The sequence below is a fragment of the Bombina bombina genome, chromosome 3 (genome assembly GCF_027579735.1).
Source record: "Bombina bombina isolate aBomBom1 chromosome 3, aBomBom1.pri, whole genome shotgun sequence".
In the NCBI taxonomy this organism is placed as follows: domain Eukaryota; kingdom Metazoa; phylum Chordata; class Amphibia; order Anura; family Bombinatoridae; genus Bombina; species Bombina bombina.
The window spans coordinates 246,225,273-246,246,169 of NC_069501.1; the positions used below are offsets into that span (position 1 = coordinate 246,225,273).

At 36.0% G+C, this 20,897-nt stretch overlaps 1 protein-coding gene across 1 annotated transcript in view; it reads left to right on the forward strand.

Annotated features, from left to right (window-relative positions):
* PRPF8 (pre-mRNA processing factor 8) overlaps window positions 1–20,577 on the forward strand; it is a 63,701-nt gene extending 43,124 nt beyond the window's left edge. The window contains exons 20-43 of the mRNA XM_053706229.1: window positions 32–219; window positions 377–615; window positions 1,376–1,522; window positions 1,617–1,827; window positions 1,953–2,069; window positions 4,931–5,178; window positions 5,400–5,579; window positions 5,674–5,809; window positions 5,896–6,065; window positions 6,167–6,296; window positions 6,386–6,532; window positions 8,733–8,893; window positions 9,923–10,114; window positions 10,231–10,468; window positions 10,665–10,793; window positions 11,005–11,118; window positions 11,354–11,527; window positions 11,634–11,827; window positions 12,706–12,945; window positions 15,356–15,497; window positions 16,991–17,131; window positions 17,605–17,744; window positions 17,999–18,201; window positions 20,184–20,577. Of these exons, the coding sequence (XP_053562204.1) occupies window positions 32–219; window positions 377–615; window positions 1,376–1,522; window positions 1,617–1,827; window positions 1,953–2,069; window positions 4,931–5,178; window positions 5,400–5,579; window positions 5,674–5,809; window positions 5,896–6,065; window positions 6,167–6,296; window positions 6,386–6,532; window positions 8,733–8,893; window positions 9,923–10,114; window positions 10,231–10,468; window positions 10,665–10,793; window positions 11,005–11,118; window positions 11,354–11,527; window positions 11,634–11,827; window positions 12,706–12,945; window positions 15,356–15,497; window positions 16,991–17,131; window positions 17,605–17,744; window positions 17,999–18,201; window positions 20,184–20,338 (4,136 nt within the window). The 3' untranslated portion in view covers window positions 20,339–20,577. The remainder of the gene's footprint in view (window positions 1–31; window positions 220–376; window positions 616–1,375; window positions 1,523–1,616; window positions 1,828–1,952; window positions 2,070–4,930; window positions 5,179–5,399; window positions 5,580–5,673; window positions 5,810–5,895; window positions 6,066–6,166; window positions 6,297–6,385; window positions 6,533–8,732; window positions 8,894–9,922; window positions 10,115–10,230; window positions 10,469–10,664; window positions 10,794–11,004; window positions 11,119–11,353; window positions 11,528–11,633; window positions 11,828–12,705; window positions 12,946–15,355; window positions 15,498–16,990; window positions 17,132–17,604; window positions 17,745–17,998; window positions 18,202–20,183) is intronic.
* The last annotated feature ends 320 nt before the right edge of the window (window positions 20,578–20,897 follow it).

The following is a 20,897-nucleotide window of genomic DNA, read 5'->3' on the forward strand; positions in this document are numbered from 1 at the left end:
TATGCATTTTTCTTTTAAATCTCTTTTCTAGGCATCAACAACCTGCAAGATGTGTGGGAAACCATTGAGGGTGAATGCAATGTAATGTTGGAGTCACGCTTTGAAAAGATGTATGAAAAAATTGACTTGACGTTGCTGAATCGTCTTTTACGTCTTATTGTTGATCACAACATTGCTGATTACATGACTGCAAAAAACAACGTGGTGATAAATTACAAAGTGCGTGCATATGGCATTAGGTGCTTCTCAATTGGTGGGAGATAATTGTAATAAGCAAATGACATTTAGGTCTCTGTAATTGTGGTGTTTTTTTTTTTGTTTGTTTTTTTTTTTTTTAATTGCCTTATTAAAATTGAAACAATTCTTTCTCCTGTAGGACATGAATCACACTAACTCTTACGGCATTATCCGTGGTCTCCAGTTTGCTTCCTTCATTGTTCAGTACTATGGTCTGGTAATGGATCTATTAGTGCTTGGATTGCACAGAGCCAGTGAGATGGCTGGTCCTCCTCAGATGCCAAATGACTTTCTTAGTTTCCAAGATGTTGCCACTGAATCTGCTCATCCGATCCGTCTGTTCTGCAGATACATTGACCGCATTCACATCTTTTTCAGGTATGTAAAGAACTTAAAATTTAAGAATGTTTCTTTACACATGGTATTAAACAAATAAATATATATATATATTTTTTACACACATGAAGAAAAACATTAATCTTTGTATATAGCAGCACAGATGACTGGGCACATCACTCCGCACTTTCTAGTTCCACAATATAGGTGTTTGGTGCTCCACTCACTGTCTTCTACAACATGCATCTGTTTAATGGATTTCTAGAAGCTGTTCTTCCTGGCATCAATATTAATTCCCTAAACTTTCATATTAAAGGGAAATTATGAAAAACACATTTAAAAATACATAACTTGCACGCTAAAACGATACTTTCCTCATAAGCGAAGCTGTCCTCTTCAATGCAGTAGTACTAGAGCATCACTGGCCCTTTATCTAATCAAAGCGTGCCCAATTGCGCCATTACACACTAGGTATAACAGCTGGCAGACGTAAAGAGCTAGTGGCTGCTGTGCAGAAGAGCAAAGCTTTGCTTACAAGGTAAGTATAGTTTTTAGACTGCCAATTATGTATTTGAAAAAAGTTTCCATGGGAAAGGCTATTCTTATCATACATAATTCTGTATTTTCTTGGAACATTTACTGTCATTTTAAATTTGTTCCAAAAATATCACCTAGCTTCCTTTTTAATTGTGAATCATAATTTACACATTTATTTTGCCTTCATCACTTTCAGATCTCAAATAATTTTTATTATATCTGCAATACTGAAATAACAGTGAATTTTTGTTTTCTTTAAATCTAGATTTTCAGCTGATGAGGCTCGGGACCTTATCCAAAGATACCTTACAGAACATCCTGATCCCAATAATGAGAACATTGTAGGCTACAATAACAAGAAGTGCTGGCCTAGGGATGCCAGGATGCGACTTATGAAGCATGATGTAAATCTGTAAGTGTTGGAGCTGTTTTGTTTTTAATTATTATTGGTTGTTGTATTTACATTTGTGCTGTTTATTAATTACCAAGGCATTTACTTTTTACAGAGGACGTGCTGTGTTTTGGGACATAAAAAATCGTCTGCCACGTTCTGTTACAACTGTACAGTGGGAGAACAGTTTTGTGTCTGTCTACAGCAAAGATAATCCCAATTTGTTGTTCAACATGTGTGGCTTTGAATGCCGTATCCTTCCTAAATGTCGCACCAGCTATGAAGAATTCACACACAAGGATGGAGTGTGGAACCTACAAAACGAAGTAAATAAACCGTAAAGTAGTTTTATTTATTAATTTATTATAATTTATATAGCTTAGCACTGATATTTTCTTACTTACAAAGCAGGTCATGATGTGCGCTTGATTTTAATAGTGCTGTTTTGTAGGTGACAAAGGAGCGCACTGCACAATGCTTTCTAAGGGTGGATGATGAATCTATGCAGAGATTCCACAACAGAGTTCGTCAGATTCTTATGGCTTCTGGTTCCACAACCTTTACTAAGGTGAGAATTTAGTTCATATTCTAATAACCAAGATGCTAAGAGTTGTAGGAAATAAGGAAAGCTGCACCAAACTATAAATCTGCAGTACAATTCTCTTCATGATTGTAACCCAATGCAAAATATCTCTCCTAATACCAGTGTTAGTTGAGAATACTCAACGAAAAAAAGGGACAGTGAACTGTTTGTTTGTTTTTTGTGTTCCTGATGATCAATTTTACCTGCTGGAGTGTATTGAATTCAGTGTTCTCCAAAGAACATTTTTCCAGCCAGGTGGCATTATGAAGTAGCCGGGTAGGGGCAGTGTAATATTTTCTAATATTATATAATTTTCTGCTATCCAAAACACAAATTGGATAATTTAACATAGATGTATTTAATGATTTGTGCAATAGAAGTTGAACATTTTTAATATTGGCTAAAATTTTAGCTAGGTGGTTAGTAAAATCAGCCGGGTGGTGCACCTGCTGAAAAAGGTTCTGGGGAGAACACTGGAATTCTTTACAAATAGTTCCTTTACATTTTTATTTTGTCATTTGGAATAGTTGCTTTTGCCTGTTGTATCTCAATGTACACTGAATTTTTCCATACTTAAAGGGATATGATACCTACATTTTTTTTCTTTCCAGATTCAGATGCAATTTTCTAATTTACTCCTATTATCAATTATTCTTTGTTCTCTTGGTATGCTTTGTTGAATGAGCAGCAATGCACTACTAGTTGCTGACTTAACACATGGCTGAGCCAATGACAATCGAGATAGAGATATATATACGTGTGTGTGTGTATATATATATATATATATATATATATATATATATATATATATATATATATATATATATATATATATATATAGCCACCAATCAACAGCTAGAACCTAGGTTATTTGCTGCTCCTGAGCTTTCATAGATAAACCTCTCAGTGAAGAATAAAAATAAGGAAGTCAATGAAATAATATAAGTAAATTGGAAAGTTGTTTAAAATTGTATTCTCTTTCAGAATCATGAAAGAGAATTATTGGGTTTCATGTCCCTTTAAGAACTGGTTATTGAAAAGCTATGTAAACACAAATGTGCTGAAGAAATCATGTCCCCAGTGGGGGTGGGGTGCCCAGAGGTACTCAAAGTATTTGTTTCACGGTGTATAGAGAGAAAAGGATGATTGTGTGTGTGTGTATGTGTATGTATGTGTTTGTGTGTGTATATATATATATATATATATATATATATGTATATATATGTATGTATCTTTATAGAGAGAGATAAAGCTAGTGTGAAGTTCTGCTCTCCCTGAAAGCTCATTTAATTTGGTTGTAGTTTAAATTAACAGACAGCTATTTCATATTCTAAAATATATCTATATAAGACATTTCCCATTTTAAAATATGTAGCTGGTATAAAAAGGCATTGGAAATAATAAACGTGGTGATGCTATATATGAAAATAAATCTTTATGATCCATATAACATAATCACATATATTTTTAACAATTATTTTAATTAATAGAAATCTTACTTTGTTTATTGCAAAATAGGAACGCCTCAAAGTGGGACTGAACGCCCCAGAAATTGGCTCCCCCCCCCTTCTTTTTCCATGTCAATCAGCTTTTCCTTGCTGATCAGACATGGAGCGTGCATACACTAGCATGGTGACACAGTGTCAGAAATAACTCTTACTGACACGCTAGTAGAGGAACTGGTGTCCCTTAGCAATGTTGATACCAGTCCTGTTAGCATGTAAGTCAAGGGAATCTCTCATAATTGCAAACCCGGTACAAATTTCAAAATGAATTTAATTTACAAAAGGATTTTTTTTTAAATTAAATGTTTACATGTCATATGACTGCAATAGCAATAAAACTGGAGTGAAACTTTACAAAATGTAAATATGACAGCAATACTACATATAATAGGATGGACTTGGACTCTGACGACGCTTCAAAAGTTAATATAGCAACCATTGCTTGTGTGATTATACGTACACGTGTTCAGAGGGGCCAGAACAACATTGGAGTGACAGGTTGCACTAAAACAGCAGCCGGATCTTGTTACAAGGGGGCATAGAAGCTGCATAAATGAATAATTGCCCACGCTCCGACCTACGAGTAATTGGAGCCTGAAGCGGTTCATTTTATGGGTAGTGGAAGCAAAAAATATTGGCTAAATATCTTAAAAAGGACAAATAACTTTTAATGCATGTATATTTATTAAATTATCCAAGATGTGTACTTTAAAAAAATAAATAAAAAATATCGGCTATAAAATGACTGTCCCTTTAAGAGGAAACTGATGGTACATGTATGCTGTCCTTTTTCTAAATATCACATCTCTCTACATGGGAAGTTAGTTGCGTTTAAAGTGATTGTAAAGTTTGTTTTTTTTAAACACAGTATATAAAATCATTCATAAAAACAGGGGCACTTTCATTTATTAAAATTTAAGACACTTCATTTGTAAAATAATTACCATTTAGTGATGGTAAACATTGTGCCGTTCCTCTGCACCTCATACTTTATTTAGCTGATGGATGACGAAACCGGCTTCATCATTCTTGCTTGACCCATGAGCTGGATGCTAAAGGGAGCACACAGTGATTGGATGAAGCCGAATTCATCATCCATCAGCTAAATAAAATAAGAAATACAGAGGAACGGCACAATGTTTACCATCCCTAAATGGTAATTATCGTACAAATGACGCGTCTTAAAAAAATTTAATGTATGAAAGTGCCCCTGTTTTTATTAATTATTTTATATGCAGTGTTTTAAATACGCAAACTTTTCAATCACTTTAAATAAAATGTTGCAAGTAGCAAGCATTGTTGAAAGTCAGTTTTAAAAAAGTGTCTGCCTTTCACTTTCAGATTGTGAACAAGTGGAACACTGCTTTGATTGGCCTGATGACCTATTTCCGTGAGGCAGTGGTCAACACTCAGGAACTACTTGACCTTTTGGTGAAATGTGAGAACAAGATTCAAACTAGAATAAAGATTGGTCTGAACTCCAAAATGCCAAGCAGATTCCCACCTGTGGTATTCTACACTCCAAAGGAACTTGGAGGCTTAGGAATGCTGTCCATGGGCCATGTGCTGATTCCACAGTCTGACCTTAGGTATTGTACTTCTAATTGACTTGTGAAATATGGATTGTAGTGTTGTCGCTATAACCGGTGTCCTAGTTTACCTCAATAGAATTTTGCACTTTTTTTTTTATAACAAATAATTAGAGTGAATGGAATTTGTATCTTTTTTTTATTATTATTTATTTATTTTACTTTATTTTTTTTATAAATTTCTTGATAATTAAACCATTATTTATACACTTTTTGAATAGGTGGTCCAAGCAAACGGATGTTGGTATCACCCACTTCCGTTCTGGTATGAGTCACGAGGAGGATCAGCTAATTCCAAATCTCTACCGTTATATTCAACCATGGGAGAGTGAGTTCATTGACTCCCAGCGAGTCTGGGCTGAATATGCCCTAAAGAGGCAGGAGGCCATTGCACAGAACAGGTAGAAACAACACTTTTCCACTCTAATCCCATGTGTATTGAGTGAAACACCTGTTTTTAGATTATTTTATTTAATTATTTTTAATTTCTTCTAGGCGCTTGACACTGGAAGATTTGGAAGATTCATGGGATAGAGGTATACCCCGAATTAATACACTTTTCCAGAAGGACAGGCATACACTGGCTTATGACAAGGGCTGGAGAGTTCGGACAGACTTCAAACAGTACCAGGTAAAGTACAAGAAGTAGAAAACTTGACTTTTACTTGAAGCTTTCTATTTGGTAAGCTCTGTATTTACAAACTAAATGGTCTACAGGTACTGAAACAAAACCCTTTCTGGTGGACACATCAGCGTCATGACGGAAAGCTGTGGAATCTCAACAACTACCGTACAGATATGATCCAGGCTCTTGGGGGTGTTGAGGGAATTCTGGAACACACCCTTTTCAAAGGCACATATTTTCCTACATGGGAAGGTCTTTTCTGGTAAGAATGGAGTTGCATTTATTTTATTTGAGATATAGTTTATATTAATGTGCAAAAGCTCTGCAAATACTAATAACTTCAATATTTTTTTTTCTTCCCAGGGAGAAAGCCAGTGGTTTTGAGGAGTCCATGAAGTGGAAGAAATTGACTAATGCTCAGAGATCTGGTTTGAATCAGATTCCAAACAGAAGATTCACTCTTTGGTGGTCTCCAACCATCAACAGAGCCAATGTAAGTTTGAGTGAAATGATTAATGATTTTAATTATTACGACTGTGCAAATCTCAATATTACAATATGTGCACATTTCCTTCCTTTTAGGTGTACGTTGGGTTCCAGGTGCAGTTGGATTTGACTGGCATTTTTATGCATGGCAAGATTCCCACATTAAAGATCTCCTTGATTCAGATCTTCAGGGCCCACTTGTGGCAGAAGATCCATGAAAGCATTGTCATGGATTTGTGTCAGGTGAGTTCTTTTCTAGGTTTAGCCACTAAAAAAGGGGTTGGGGGGTATTTTATAAATTGCAGCCTTTATGAGGATTTGATAAGAGCATACAATTTGCTTTGTTTGTTTGGCGTCCTTTTGTTGAAGAGCATACCTAGGCTCTACCTAGGCTCAGCAGCTGGAAGCTAACTGGTGAGTGGTGGCTACACTTCTGTGCCTTTTTGTCATTGGCTTACCTGATGTTCATCTAGCTCCCAGTAGTGCATTGCTGCTGCTAAGCCTACTCAACAAAGGAACCAAGTGAACAACAAAACAAATTTGATAAGGCATAAATTGGGACGCAGTTTAAAGGGATGGTAAAGTCAAAATTAAACTTTCATGATTAAGATAGGACATGCAACTTTAAATAACTTTACAATTTACATTTATCATCTAATTTGCTTTATTCTCCTGGTGGTATTTGTTAAACACTAAACCTAGGTAGGCTCATAGGCTGATTTCTAAGCCCTTGAAGGCCGCCTCTTATCCCAGTGCATTTTATAAGCTTTTCACAGCTAGGCATCACTAGTTCATGTGTGCCATAAAGGATAACATTGTGCTCACTCCCATGGAACTAAATGGCTGAAATGCAAGTTTGTAAAAAGCACTGAGATAAAGAGGCTTAGATACAAGGTAATCAGAGGTAAAACGTGTATTAAAATCAGTCAATGGACAGTCTACTTAAAAATGTTTGTTTAAAGATAGATGATCCCTTTATTACCAATTCCCCAGTTTTGCACAGCCAACATGGCTTTATTAACCTCTTAACGACCAAGGACGTACAGGGTACGTCCTACAAAAACTGTCACTTAATGACCAAGGATGTACCCTGTACGTCGTCATGGGTTTCAAGCGGTCGAAGCGATAGTGATCACTTCCAGCCGCTTTCAGGGTATTGCAGCAATGCCTCGATATTGAGGCATTGTGCAATACCTTTTTTTTTTTTTTTTTTAACAACCGATGCAGAGAGAGCCCTCTGTGGTCTTCTTTGCATCGGTCAGCGATGGTTCCGATCATTGGTGGGTGGGAGCCATATGTATGTGTGTATACACACACGCACACACATATAATCACACAGTGCTGTAATAAGCGCTCACCTGAAAAGTCCGATGCAAACTGAAGAACCAGCACAATGGAGCGTGTGCGGGGACACACACCCTTTCTTTAATTCAGCCAATACCCTGGCTGCTACGACGGGCGGAACTGCCAATCACGCCCCAAACAGCAGTAAGAGCAACAAATAATCCAGAGTGTAGTAGCGCTCAGGGCTCAGCACCAGTTGCAAAGAAAACGGTCGAATCCCAAGCAAGGCGTAAAAAAAAACCTTCCAAACTTTATTCCAAAAGATAAAAGCATACAAGTAGAATAGTCAGCACACTGCTTTATTTTCAGGAGTCTGAGGACGGGCGTTGTAGCCCGAAAACATTCACTCTGTTATTTAAATAAGTTTTTTTCACACGGTGAGTGCCTCTATTTTGGACTCGTACATAGATAATGAGTGCACCCCAATATTGAGTTCTAACAAGTGAGTGCTGGTATTTTTTGGAGATATATATACTTTTTGCCTCTGTGATTACCTTGTATTTAAGCCTTTTCCGATTGCCCTTTATCACATGGCTAATTATGTATTCTCTATTGACTTGTATTTTAGCTAATTAGTGCTGTGTTCTGCACAACTCCATGGGGGTGAGCACAATGTTATCTATATGGTCTATATGGATTAGCAATCTCTTGTTGGGAAAAGCTAATAAATAAGCATGTGATAAGGGGCGGTTTGTAGTGGCTTAGAAACAGGCATAAATTTAGAGATTTAAATGTTATAAAGTATATTAATATAACAATGTTGGTTGTGCAAAGCTGGGGAATGTGTAGTTTAAAGGCATTATCTTTTTAAACAATAACAATTTTGGTGTACACGGTCCCTTTTTTAAGGTAGGTTTTTCCCATTGTTGATTTTATTTTTTTATATAGGGTATTAACTTTTGCTTAAAAAAACAAATGGAATTTGGAATTTTACAAAGTGTAGATGCTTGTTTTTATCATTAATTTTCCTATGATATTTTCTCTTTGAGTAATTAACTGTTTAGCATACAAGGCCTTTAACCCGATTGGATGAAAGCTGTTAGGGACATTGAAAGAGGATTTATCTTACTGTTGTGTTTGTTTGATGGCTTTGTTATAGGTGTTTGACCAGGAGCTGGATGCTTTGGAAATTGAGACTGTTCAGAAGGAAACCATCCACCCCAGGAAGTCCTACAAGATGAACTCTTCTTGTGCAGATATTTTGCTTTTTGCTTCTTATAAGTGGAATGTGTCCCGTCCCTCCTTGCTTGCCGATTCCAAGTATGCATCTAGTTTATCCTTTTTGATCACTTGTCTTTTAAAACCATACGTCCCTTCCACATATTTGTACACTTTGACTATCTAATCCTTAAAGCGACAGTCTACTTGTTTTTTGTTTTTTTTATTGTTGAAAAAGATAGATAACTACTTTACTACCCATTCCCCAGTTTTGCATAACCAAGGTAATATTAATATACTTTATAACCTCTGTTTGCCTGTTTCTAAGCCTCTGCAGGCCACCTCCTATCTGAGTCGTTTTTATTAGCTTTTTAAATCTTGCACAGCATCCAGTGCAAGTTCATGTGTGCCATATAGATAACATTAGGCTCACTCCTATTATTCAGAAACCAGCACTAATTGGCTAAAATGCAAGTTTGTAAAAATCACCAAGATAAAGGGGATAGTCTGCAGAGGCTTAGATACAAAGTAATCAGAGGTAAAAAGTATATTAAAGGGACAGTAAACCTTAAAAATAATGTTATATAATTCTGCACATAGTGCAGAATTATATAACATTATTTAGGTGCTATAGCCATAAAAGCATTTTTTACCCGTTTAATTTGCTAAAATACGGCACTTTTACAGACCCGCTCTCTGCTGAGCGGGTCTGTCACAGGAGCGAGCTGCACTTAGTCTTATGGCGCGGTCGGGCCGGGCTGTGACTATACAGCTGGCCCGATGCGCTGACTAAATATAACAGACCCGCTCAGCAGAGAGCGGGTCTGTAAAAGTGCCGTATTTTAGCAAATTAAACGGGTAAAAAATGCTTTTATGGCTATAGCACCTAAATAATGTTATATAATTCTGCACTATGTGCAGAATTATATAACATTATTTTTAAGGTTTACTGTCCCTTTAATATAAGTGTTGGATTATGCAAAACTGGTGAATAAGTAATATTATCTCTTTAAACAAAAACAATTTTCAAGTAGACTGTCCCTATAATTATTGCTTCACTATAGATATGCAATTCTTTGTGTTAACTTCTATATTTTAACAAAAACTCACATTGTACTTGCTTTGTCACAGAGATGTAATGGACAGCACCACCACACAGAAATACTGGATTGATATTCAGCTGAGGTGGGGAGACTATGACTCTCATGACATAGAGAGATACGCCCGAGCCAAGTTCCTGGATTACACCACTGATAACATGAGTATCTACCCCTCTCCAACTGGTGTTCTGATTGCTATAGATCTGGCCTACAACCTTCACAGGTAATTGTTTTGTGAAAATTTATTTTGCACACTGTTAGTGATTCAGTTTTGCTTTAGGACATGTTCTGGTGTTTGAAATTTTATAGGTGATGGTATGTTCTGTTTTACTTTTGTAGTGCCTATGGTAATTGGTTCCCTGGAGGCAAACCCCTGATACAGCAAGCAATGGCAAAAATAATGAAAGCCAACCCTGCCCTTTATGTACTGCGTGAACGCATCCGCAAGGGATTACAGCTGTATTCATCTGAACCCACTGAACCTTACCTCTCTTCTCAGAACTATGGAGAACTGTTCTCCAATCAAATCATTTGGTTTGTGGATGATACAAATGTATACAGAGTCACCATCCATAAGGTAAAGTTTGCTTATATATATATATATATATATATATATATATATATATATATATACGTGTTAATGGATTAGGAATTTGCTTGTTGTGGTTTTTTTTTTTTTTTTTTTTTTTGTGAGGGGTGGAGTTGAGATTCCGGTAAATGTTAGTTTAGCATATACTAACATACTTCTGTATTTTTTTGTTTTGTTTTTTTAGACCTTTGAAGGTAACTTGACAACAAAGCCAATCAATGGTGCAATTTTCATCTTCAACCCAAGAACTGGACAACTTTTCCTAAAAATTATTCACACTTCTGTGTGGGCTGGACAAAAGCGATTGGGACAGGTATGTAAGACAGTATAACTGGTAGCACGTGTGCATATTGAAGTCCTGTATTTAAATATTTTAAAAAATGTTTTTTATGTACAATGCTGATTATTTGGATAAAAAAAAATGTATTATGTATAAATGGTTTGTGTTACTTTCTCAACTTAACTAGTGTTGACAGTAATTCACGGTATAAGTTGGAATTTATATGGTTTGATTTTAATTTCAGCTGGCCAAGTGGAAAACTGCAGAAGAAGTAGCTGCTTTAATTAGGTCTTTGCCAGTGGAGGAACAGCCTAAGCAAATCATTGTTACTAGGAAGGGCATGTTGGATCCTCTTGAGGTAAATGCTTGCAAAAGATTAATATTAACTTCAAATTGTACATAACTAATGCAAGAATTTTTAATTTAAAATGTTCTTAAGACCTGCTGCCAATGTGGCTGTGTGCGCTAGCATTTTTCAGTTGCGCGTGATCAAAGGATCATTACTAGTTGCAAATATCATGCACACTACACTGCCTAACAGCCATATAATTAATTACATCTGACTTATGAAAAATCTAATGTTTCTATTTTAGGTGCACTTGCTGGATTTCCCTAATATTGTGATCAAAGGATCTGAACTGCAGCTGCCTTTCCAGGCCTGTCTAAAAGTGGAGAAATTTGGTGATCTCATCTTAAAGGCCACAGAGCCTCAGATGGTTCTCTTCAATCTTTATGATGACTGGCTGAAGACCATATCTTCATATACGGTATATGAAACCCTTTTTGTTTTAATTTTGGATTTCTCTTATAGGTTAACTAAATTTTACTTTGTTACCTTATTTACCTTTTGCTTTGCTCAAATCATTGCTGCAGGCGTTCTCTCGTTTGATTTTGATTCTACGAGCTTTACATGTCAACAATGACCGTGCAAAAGTGATCCTGAAGCCTGACAAAACCACAATTACAGAACCTCACCATATCTGGCCGACTCTCACAGATGAAGAATGGATAAAGGTTGAGGTTCAGCTAAAGGATCTTATCTTGGCAGACTATGGCAAAAAGAACAAGTAAGAATTCCTACTCCATGTGTCATGATTTTAAGGCAGACATGCATTACATTAAACACCTACATGTTACGTTGTTGGCTGGGAAGACGCATCTTTTTAGTAGTAAGGACATTACAAAATACACTTTTGAAAAATAAGTAGTGGCCATACATAAATACCTGACATTGTGTGCGCAAGACTTCCAGTTGATCCTGCTGTAAGTGTTGGAACGGTTTCTGGATATATTCCTCAGTTAGCAAGCACCATATATTTTTACTTAAAGGGTCAGTCTAGTCAAAATTAAACTTTCATAATTCAGATAGGGCTGGACATTTTGAGCAACTTTCCAATTGACTTTATTCATTACGTTTGCTTTGTTCCCTTGGTGGTATTTTTTAAAAGCTAAACCTAGGTAGGCTCAAACTGATTTTTAAACCGTTAAAAACCGCCTCTTAGCTCAAAGCATTTTGAAAGTTTTTTTCAGTTAGACAGTACTAGTTCATGTGTGTCATATAGATAAACATTGTGCTCACTCCCGTGGAGTTATTTAGGAGTCTGCACTGATTGGCTAAACTGCATGTCAGTCAAAAGCACTGAGATAAGGGGGCAGTCTGCAGAGGCCAAAATACAAGTTAATCACAGAGGTAAAAGAAATATTAATATAACTCTTATAATTCTTGTGTAGACTGTCCCTTTAAGATGTTTCTTTGACTAAGCAAGTAAGCCTACATCACTTAGCTGTGAACTTTGCCTTTATCAAAGACTTTAAAAGTTTTTTTCCCACCTGTGCTAATTTAATGTAGACAACGGATTTATTTTAAGGTAGTTCTGTACATGTATTTAATAACGAAGGCATTTTTTAATCATTTTTTTAAATATGAACATTTGTTTTTTTACAGTGTGAATGTGGCTTCCCTCACACAGTCTGAAATCAGAGACATTATACTGGGTATGGAAATATCTGCTCCCTCTCAACAAAGACAGCAAATTGCAGAGATTGAAAAGCAAACAAAGGAGCAGTCACAACTTACTGCCACACAAACACGTACGGTCAACAAACATGGAGATGAGATCATCACCTCCACTACAAGCAACTACGAGACACAAACGTTCTCCTCCAAGACAGAATGGCGTGTCAGGTATGGTTCTGAATAAAATAAATTGTTTACACAAGGCAACTTTTTGTGTCTTAAAGCTTTTTTTCTACATTAGATTCATGTTTCTTTGCTGTTAAACCTTCAGCCTTTTCCCTGCTTAAAGTGATGGTGAAGTTTCCAGTTCTTATAAATGGATCTGTAATGGCTGATATTTTAGATGGGCTTCAAAACTAGTGTTTTTTTTTTCTTTCTTTTTTTCCAAAGGCTTTATTGAAAATAAAAAGGTACAATACAATTAAAACCAACTAAACATAAATCAGAAATAAAAATTGATAAACAAAGATAATCAGTTATACAAGGCTGTAAATAGATTGTCACTCGTGATGGTTACATTCCTAATGTATATTCAGAAAGGATCCTTTGGGCCGCATCCTTCGGCTCAGTTTTTCCATGTCCCATGTATATTTCTTTACGGCTGGGGTGTGTGTGTGATCAAGGCAGCTACTAAACTTGAGTGTCATTTACCCCCCTGTGCATCGTATTTTGTATGTGTTGTTTAGTATTCGTGGCGTGAGTTCTCGGCTGATGAGTGTAATAATATTAAGCCAACTCTATTGAAGCTATATATTCTTCTTGGTAAAATACCATATGGTGATAGAAATCAATTCAATTTGTTTGTTGGAAGTGGCATTTGTCTAGTGATATTAATCTAGAGACATTTTTGTCTCCATTCCGAAATTGTTGGGATTTGTGATGTTTTCAATAGTCTAGGAATCGGATGTTTGGCTCCGCTGATCATTATATATATTGGCATTTAAGATTTGGTGATTTATTAAATATGTATATCTTTGGGTCTAGGTTCTGTGCTACAGTCCGTGATATTTCTTTTACCACGTCTTCCCAGTATTTGACACGGTGTGGGCAGCTCCATCAAACATGTTAGTGTACCGTCTTGCCCGCATCCCCTCCAGCATAATTTACTAGTGTGTGGGAACATTTTGCTCAACCTCTGTGGATATAAATACCATCTGGTTAGTAGTTTCATGTTAGTTTCTGTAGTGCTCATAGAAGATGGTGATTTTCTCATTTGTTTAAGTATGATTTGCCAATCTCTAACAGATATTGTGATTTTGAGTTCTTTTTCTCAAGTTTTGGTAGGGGTTTTGAGTGAAGTTCTATCAATATTCTATAAGACAAGGACAAACCTTTTTTAGAAAGTCCTGGGGAGTGGCAGAGGGCTTCAAAAGGTAATAGTGGTCTAATTCTTGTTTGCTCGTGTTACTTTGTATAAAATGAGCCATTTGGAAATATGTGTACCAATTTTGTGCTGAGGATGGTAGTTTGTCCTTAATCTCTAATTCTGGAAATAATTTCCCGTTATTTAGTAATGCGTAAATTGGGATATGAGTGAATGGTTGCTATAGTGGTTTCAGGTATTGTCTGTAGTGTTGGTATATCCGGATTGAATAGGAGTGGTGTTAGCGGAGAGGGTATGCTGGATAGTCCTTTTTTCCCTTTGAACATTTTGTCACATGTTTTAAGTGTTTCTAAAGTGTTCCAGGCCCAACCCATTCTTTATGTTCTATGTCTTTGCACCAATCTATTATTCTTGTCAGGTGAGTTGCTATCCTATAATAAGAGAGATTTGGTACCCCTAGACCCCCCATTATCTCGATCCCTGAACATAATATATTTGGCCAATCTAGGTTGTTTATTGCGCCATATGAACGCAACAGAGAGGTTTTGGAGAGATGTAATATATGTCTCTGATAATTGTCTGGGTAATGTCTGAAAGAGGTAGAGAATTTTTGGCAGTGTAGTCATTTTAAAAGCATGGATACGTCCGAGCCATGAGAGAGGTTTCGGACTCCAGTTCTGGAGCTCCATCTGGAGGTCTTTGAATAATTTTTGATAATTGAATGTGAATAATTCTTGTGGGGATCTTGCTATCTGGATCCCTAAGTACTTAATGGATTTCTGCTGTATGGAGAAGTGATATGTGTTTTTAATCTGTTGTGTCTCTGCATCTGGTATTGCTATACTTAAGATTTCTGATTTAGTAGCAAAAGTAGTGGGGGTTTTTTGTTTTGTGTGTGTTAGCTAATGGTTTGAACTGTTCTCCAATAGCCATACAGCATTCGCACAATTTTCTTTACATAAAAAAAAAAAAAAAATTAAATACATTTTTATATATATATATTTTTTTTCAGTTTGGAGCTAGAGTACTGCTATTAGAATTTTGTTGTTATATTAAAAAGTATGTTATAGCGCATCTTCATTAGAATGGTTTAATTAAAGTCCATCTAAAATATAATTTAGATTCCGTATTTGATAATACGAATTGGAAACTTTGCCATCACTTTTAAGGAAATCTGTTTTGTTCATAACATCTATATTGTAGCTGGGAAAGTGCAATGCTAAGATTTAGTTGTAACATGTTATTACTTTACAGGGCAATATCTGCTGCAAATCTTCACCTCCGAACCAACCACATCTATGTATCTTCAGATGACATTAAGGAGACTGGCTATACTTACATTTTGCCCAAAAATGTGCTAAAAAAATTCATCTGCATCTCTGATCTGAGAGCCCAGGTCAGTGTACTTTTGAAAATATTTATAGTTGAGAGTATGAATCTTGGCAGGGTTTGTTTTGTTTAAATATTTGCATAAATAACATCCAACAGAGGAGTTATTAAATTATGTTTGTTTCTTATATTTTTGTAATGTTGAGTGCTGTGGTTCACTATTAAGTTTTAAATACAAATGGCACATATATGTTGTGTTATTGTCTGTGTGCACTTGTGCCTAGGTAAGATTCCCATTTTCCAAAGGGCTATCTTCACTTCTTTCCTTTCATACTTTTAAGTTGCATGCTGTGCCAAGACCTGTACACGTCACCATTTCATTTTCATGAGGACTTGGTCTCTAGTAATAGCTGGTGTGCACAGAGAGGCCTGATTTTGACTTAATGGTATGGTCCACTTGAAAATTGTTATTGTTTTAAAAAAGATAGTTATGCAAAATTTGGGGAATGGGTGATAATGGGATTATCTAACACTATTATATTAATATACCTTTTACCTCTGTGATTACAAGGTTCTACAAACTGCTTCCTTATCTCAGTTCTCTTTGGCAGACATACATTTTAGCCAATCAGTACTGACTCATAAATAGCTCCAAGGGAGTGAGCACAATGTTATCTATATGGAACACATGACCTAGCACTGTCTAGCTGTGAAACTGTCAAAATGCACTGAGATGAGAGGTGGCCTTCAACAGCTTGGAAATCAGTTTGAGCCTACCTAGGTTTAGCTTTCAATAAAGAATACCAAGATAACAAAAGTATATTGAAAAGTTGTTAAACTTTTCATGATTCAGAGCATTCAATTTTAAACTTGACTGTCTCTTTAAAGGCAATTGTTACTCTGGGTCAAGCAACATAATTAAGGACTAAAAACAATATAGTGATTAAAAAAAAAATGTTCCCTCAAACTACCACTATTTTCACATGTTTAGCAGAGGGATGCCCACTGAAATAGTAAAGGCTTGAAGAGTTTGCTTGCCAAAACCCAGTCTGAGGTTACTCAGATTGTAGCTGGAACACTGTCGGAAAAAAAAAGTCTCATCTGCGTGTGGTGCAGAGTTGTGCTATTTTAATAGCTCTGCTACCTTGAGCTCAGGCCCTGTAGCTTATTTCTTACCAGCTTATTGTCGTGCTTTAGGTCCCCGAGTTAGAAAGCCACAGGCAGGTATTGCAAGCTGCTCTGGGCTAGCCTCCTATCTGTAAGCAAAGACAATAGGAAGTTAAGGTTCCTGCCATTGTATTAATACAGCGAGCTGAATCCTTTTCATGATTAACCATAGACTGCGTTCTGATAGCTCCGCCTCATACACCACTCCATAACTGCCCTAACCAACTTCCTAAACCCAGAAAATCTATTGCATAACCGATACATTATCAAGGTATCTTTGTTGCATTACATAGTATGACTATGGGCATGTGTTGAGCCCAAAATGTTGCTTTGTGTATGTGTGTTGTTTTTTTCCTCCCCTCCCCCTCTCTAAAGCATTGTTACTTTTTCCAGATTGCAGGTTATCTGTATGGTGTTAGTCCTCCTGATAACCCTCAGGTGAAGGAGATTCGCTGTATTGTTATGGTACCTCAATGGGGAACCCATCAGACTGTTCATCTCCCTACCCAATTGCCACAACATGAGTATCTCAAGGTAAATAAACTGCAATCAGAACTGACCACAATTCTTTAGACTTGTGTTGCATAACATTTATACATAAAGGGCTGAACAAAATTTTCTCCCTTTTGGGGTTTAAAAAAAAAAAAGTAACAATTCATTGAAACATTGTGGTACCTGTCACAAGACCCTATCAAGATTCCACATCACCCCCATCACCTACATATTACTAATCACTGGGTGTCCCAGGCTAAAATATCTTTAGTAAACATTAATCAGACTGTGAATGCTACTGATGCTCAATATATCAAAGTATGTCAACAAGAATATCAGAAAAGCAAAAATGCACATTATCTAACTGTTCATTAACCGCAATCAATGTTTAGTACCAACTTTCAGGTAAGTTTGTTGAACAGGATCTGTACTATATATGTGAACATATTGGCTAGAGTTAGCTAGCGTGTACTGCATCAAATACAAAGCGTAACATGAACGTTACTCTCCTCTAGGAAATGGAACCTTTAGGGTGGGTTCATACTCAGCCAAATGAGTCTCCTCAGCTGTCCCCTCAAGATGTCACTACACATGCTAAAGTCATGGCGGATAACCCTGCTTGGGATGGAGAAAAAACAATAATCATTACGTGCAGGTATGTATGTTTTAAATGACTTTACGTTTAATGCGGTTTCACAAATCTGATCACATGCTCTTGACATCAATTTTATTTCTAATAGTTAATAAGTTCAGCAAGATGTTTATTAAATTTGCAGTAAATTCAGATTAGGTCAATTTTATGTAAGTTTCATTAAACATTTATTTATATAAGAAATGCATGCCTCAAATTTTTGAATGCTCCATGTCACAATGTGTGTTTTTTTTTTTTTTTTTTTTCTCTTTCTTTAGTTTCACACCAGGTTCATGTACGCTGACAGCTTATAAACTGACACCCAGTGGATATGAATGGGGACGTCAAAATACAGATAAGGGAAACAATCCAAAAGGGTACCTTCCATCTCACTATGAGCGAGTTCAGATGCTGCTATCTGATCGTTTCCTTGGTTTCTTCATGGTACCAGCACAGGCATCCTGGAACTACAACTTCATGGGTAAGTGCTGTACTTCTAAAAGTGATGAAGCCATCTGACCCTGGGATTTTTAATATAAAGGACAATCGTTTAAAAAAAAAAAAAAAAAAAAAAAGTCTTGCAGCTTTTTTTTTTCTTTTTTGGGTGGTCAACCATACTAATACTTCTATTTCCAGCAGCATATAGATTCGACGAGTTAGTCTGTTCTTTAGTGCATTTTTTGGCCATGTTTTTCATGATTGGTTTTGCTGCAAGTTTGGCAAACTGCTGAGAGAACTACAGATGAAAGGGACACTAAAGTTAAAATTAACCAAACTGACAGACAAGATGCATGGTGGCTGTTATTTAAGAAGTAATCTACCAATTAATTCCATCTATATAGCGATACAAATGTAAATGTCTTAAATGCTTTTAGGAAAGCTTAGTTACTGTCTACTAATATTGGTCTCATTGAACTATCTGTCATTAAGTGGCTATGTCTTCTGTGAAGGTCTTGTTTATTCTTTTGTATTGTTTAAATATCATCAATAAAAATTATTTAAAATAAAGTTAAAATTAAATTAGTGTGCACTATCTAAATCATGAAAGTTTAAACAACTTCCCAAATAAACTTCCATTATCTAAATGTGCATAATCTTTTTAGGTGCACAGTTCTGAGGCGCCAGCTCCTACTGAGCATATACAAGATTCACAGAATATCTATATGTGCATTTTGTGATTAGCTGATGGCTGTCACAGTAAGCAGTGGGAATGACAATTTAACAAACTTAAATTTGTCAGGGAAAAAAAGACACTAATTTGAAATTCAAATTAAGTGCCTTTGCATTGTCTTTATATTATGCATTTGTCATGTTTGCTATTCTACTGTGTTTAGTGGTCCTTTAATTATGGAGTTAATTATGTAAGTGCCCATTTTAAATGATGTTCACATGGAGGAGTTCTGTCACGTTACAATACCACACTTTTTTTAGTGGTACTTTACATTCCTGTAGCTAAACAAATGTGCAGCCATTGAGCCATTTCACATTCTGGAACACAAACACACGCACTAGAATTCCCAGACTTTTTAATTTATTTTTTGCTTCTGCAATTCAAACACTTTAACTTGCCGTTCCTATTTTTTTTTTTTTTTTTAAATAGCTAAATTTTTAAGTGTAGAAATTTTGTCCCATTCTCCAAAGAAAGGCAAAATATGAAATCTGTAACCCAAGTTTTCAAAATGCTGCAAATTGTTTGAACAATTTGTGATTTGCATGTGTTTTGTATTTGGCCTCACTAGGGAGTGTGGGGCAAGCAACATTTGTACACAAAAGCAATAAACCTTTAATTTGCTTTCAAATAATGGATACACTATCCTCCGATAAGAAGCAAAATGATGTTAAAGGCCTCCACGTTAATTCGCTCCTTGTAGGGTGGGTGGAACCGTGGGATTCAGAGGAATGAAAATTAAATGGCCTTTAAATTCTAAATCGATGCTAGATTTTATGATATATTTAAAGCAAATATTAGTCTGAAAATATGTACAGACTGACCTCGTTTTATTGCGATTCGCTTTATTGTGCTTCGCAGATAATGCTCTTTTTACAAATTGAAGGTTTGTGTCAACCCTGTGTCGAGCAAGTCTATCTGTGCCATTTTTTTTAATCTATATATAAGGACCTTGTGGAAAAGATGTTGAGTGACTAAAGTATGCAACAGCTTTGTGGAATATAGCAATTGTAAGCCTGGTGTCTGCACTCCAATTCTAACTAACTCGAAAGCTCACAATTATTCATAACAAGAAAATTGAGCAAAATAATCAACATATATATTACAAAGTTGTTGTTTTTTTGTTTTTTTCTGGTTTAAACTACACAAACTTTTTACATTACTCCCACAAATGGTTTAATGTCCCTTTTTTAAATTTATTACAGAATAATTTTAGTATTCCTTTCTTGAGATTTTTTTTCTATTTTGTTACTATCTCATTACAAGCACTTATCTTGTCTTTTACTTTAATATAGGTGTTCGACATGACCCCAACATGAAGTATGAGTTGCAGCTGGCCAATCCCAAGGAGTTTTACCATGAAGTTCACAGGCCGTCTCACTTCCTGAATTTTGCCCTGTTGCAAGAGGGTGAGGTGTATTCAGCTGACCGTGAAGATCTGTATGCATAAGTGCTGCATATGAATATACTGAGGACTTTATCACTGTTGATATTCAACATATGGATTTTAGCACAGGTTGAAGATCCCTCCAGCTTTCTTCATGCCTCATTACCTGGCTCATTTTGTGTTTCAGATTTTTGGTTCCTCTGGCTTCAACTGTAGAAATTGTATGGATATCTGTATTGTGAATATGTTTTTGAAGGCATTGTGTCCTTAACAATTTTGATCTAATAAATTTTTTTTATAAATGTTCTGTGTTTTGCCTTTTCCTTAAAGTAAGTAAACTTTCTGTTGAACATTATTAAACCCTGGAACAGAAGTAACTTTGCATCTCTTCACGCTTATGGGCTTATACATCGGTAACCTATGTTATTGGTTGTAATCTGTTTTGAAACTAGTTTTACTGGTTACTGTGCTTTGCCAAGCTCTAACTGAATTGGCTGAATGTTGCAAAGGATAACAAAAAAAGACACTGCACAAATATTCAGTAAGGTAAATAAGTGGATGAAGGTACATTACCACTATTATGGGATTGTTATACAATCAATCTGTAGTCCAACACTAATAG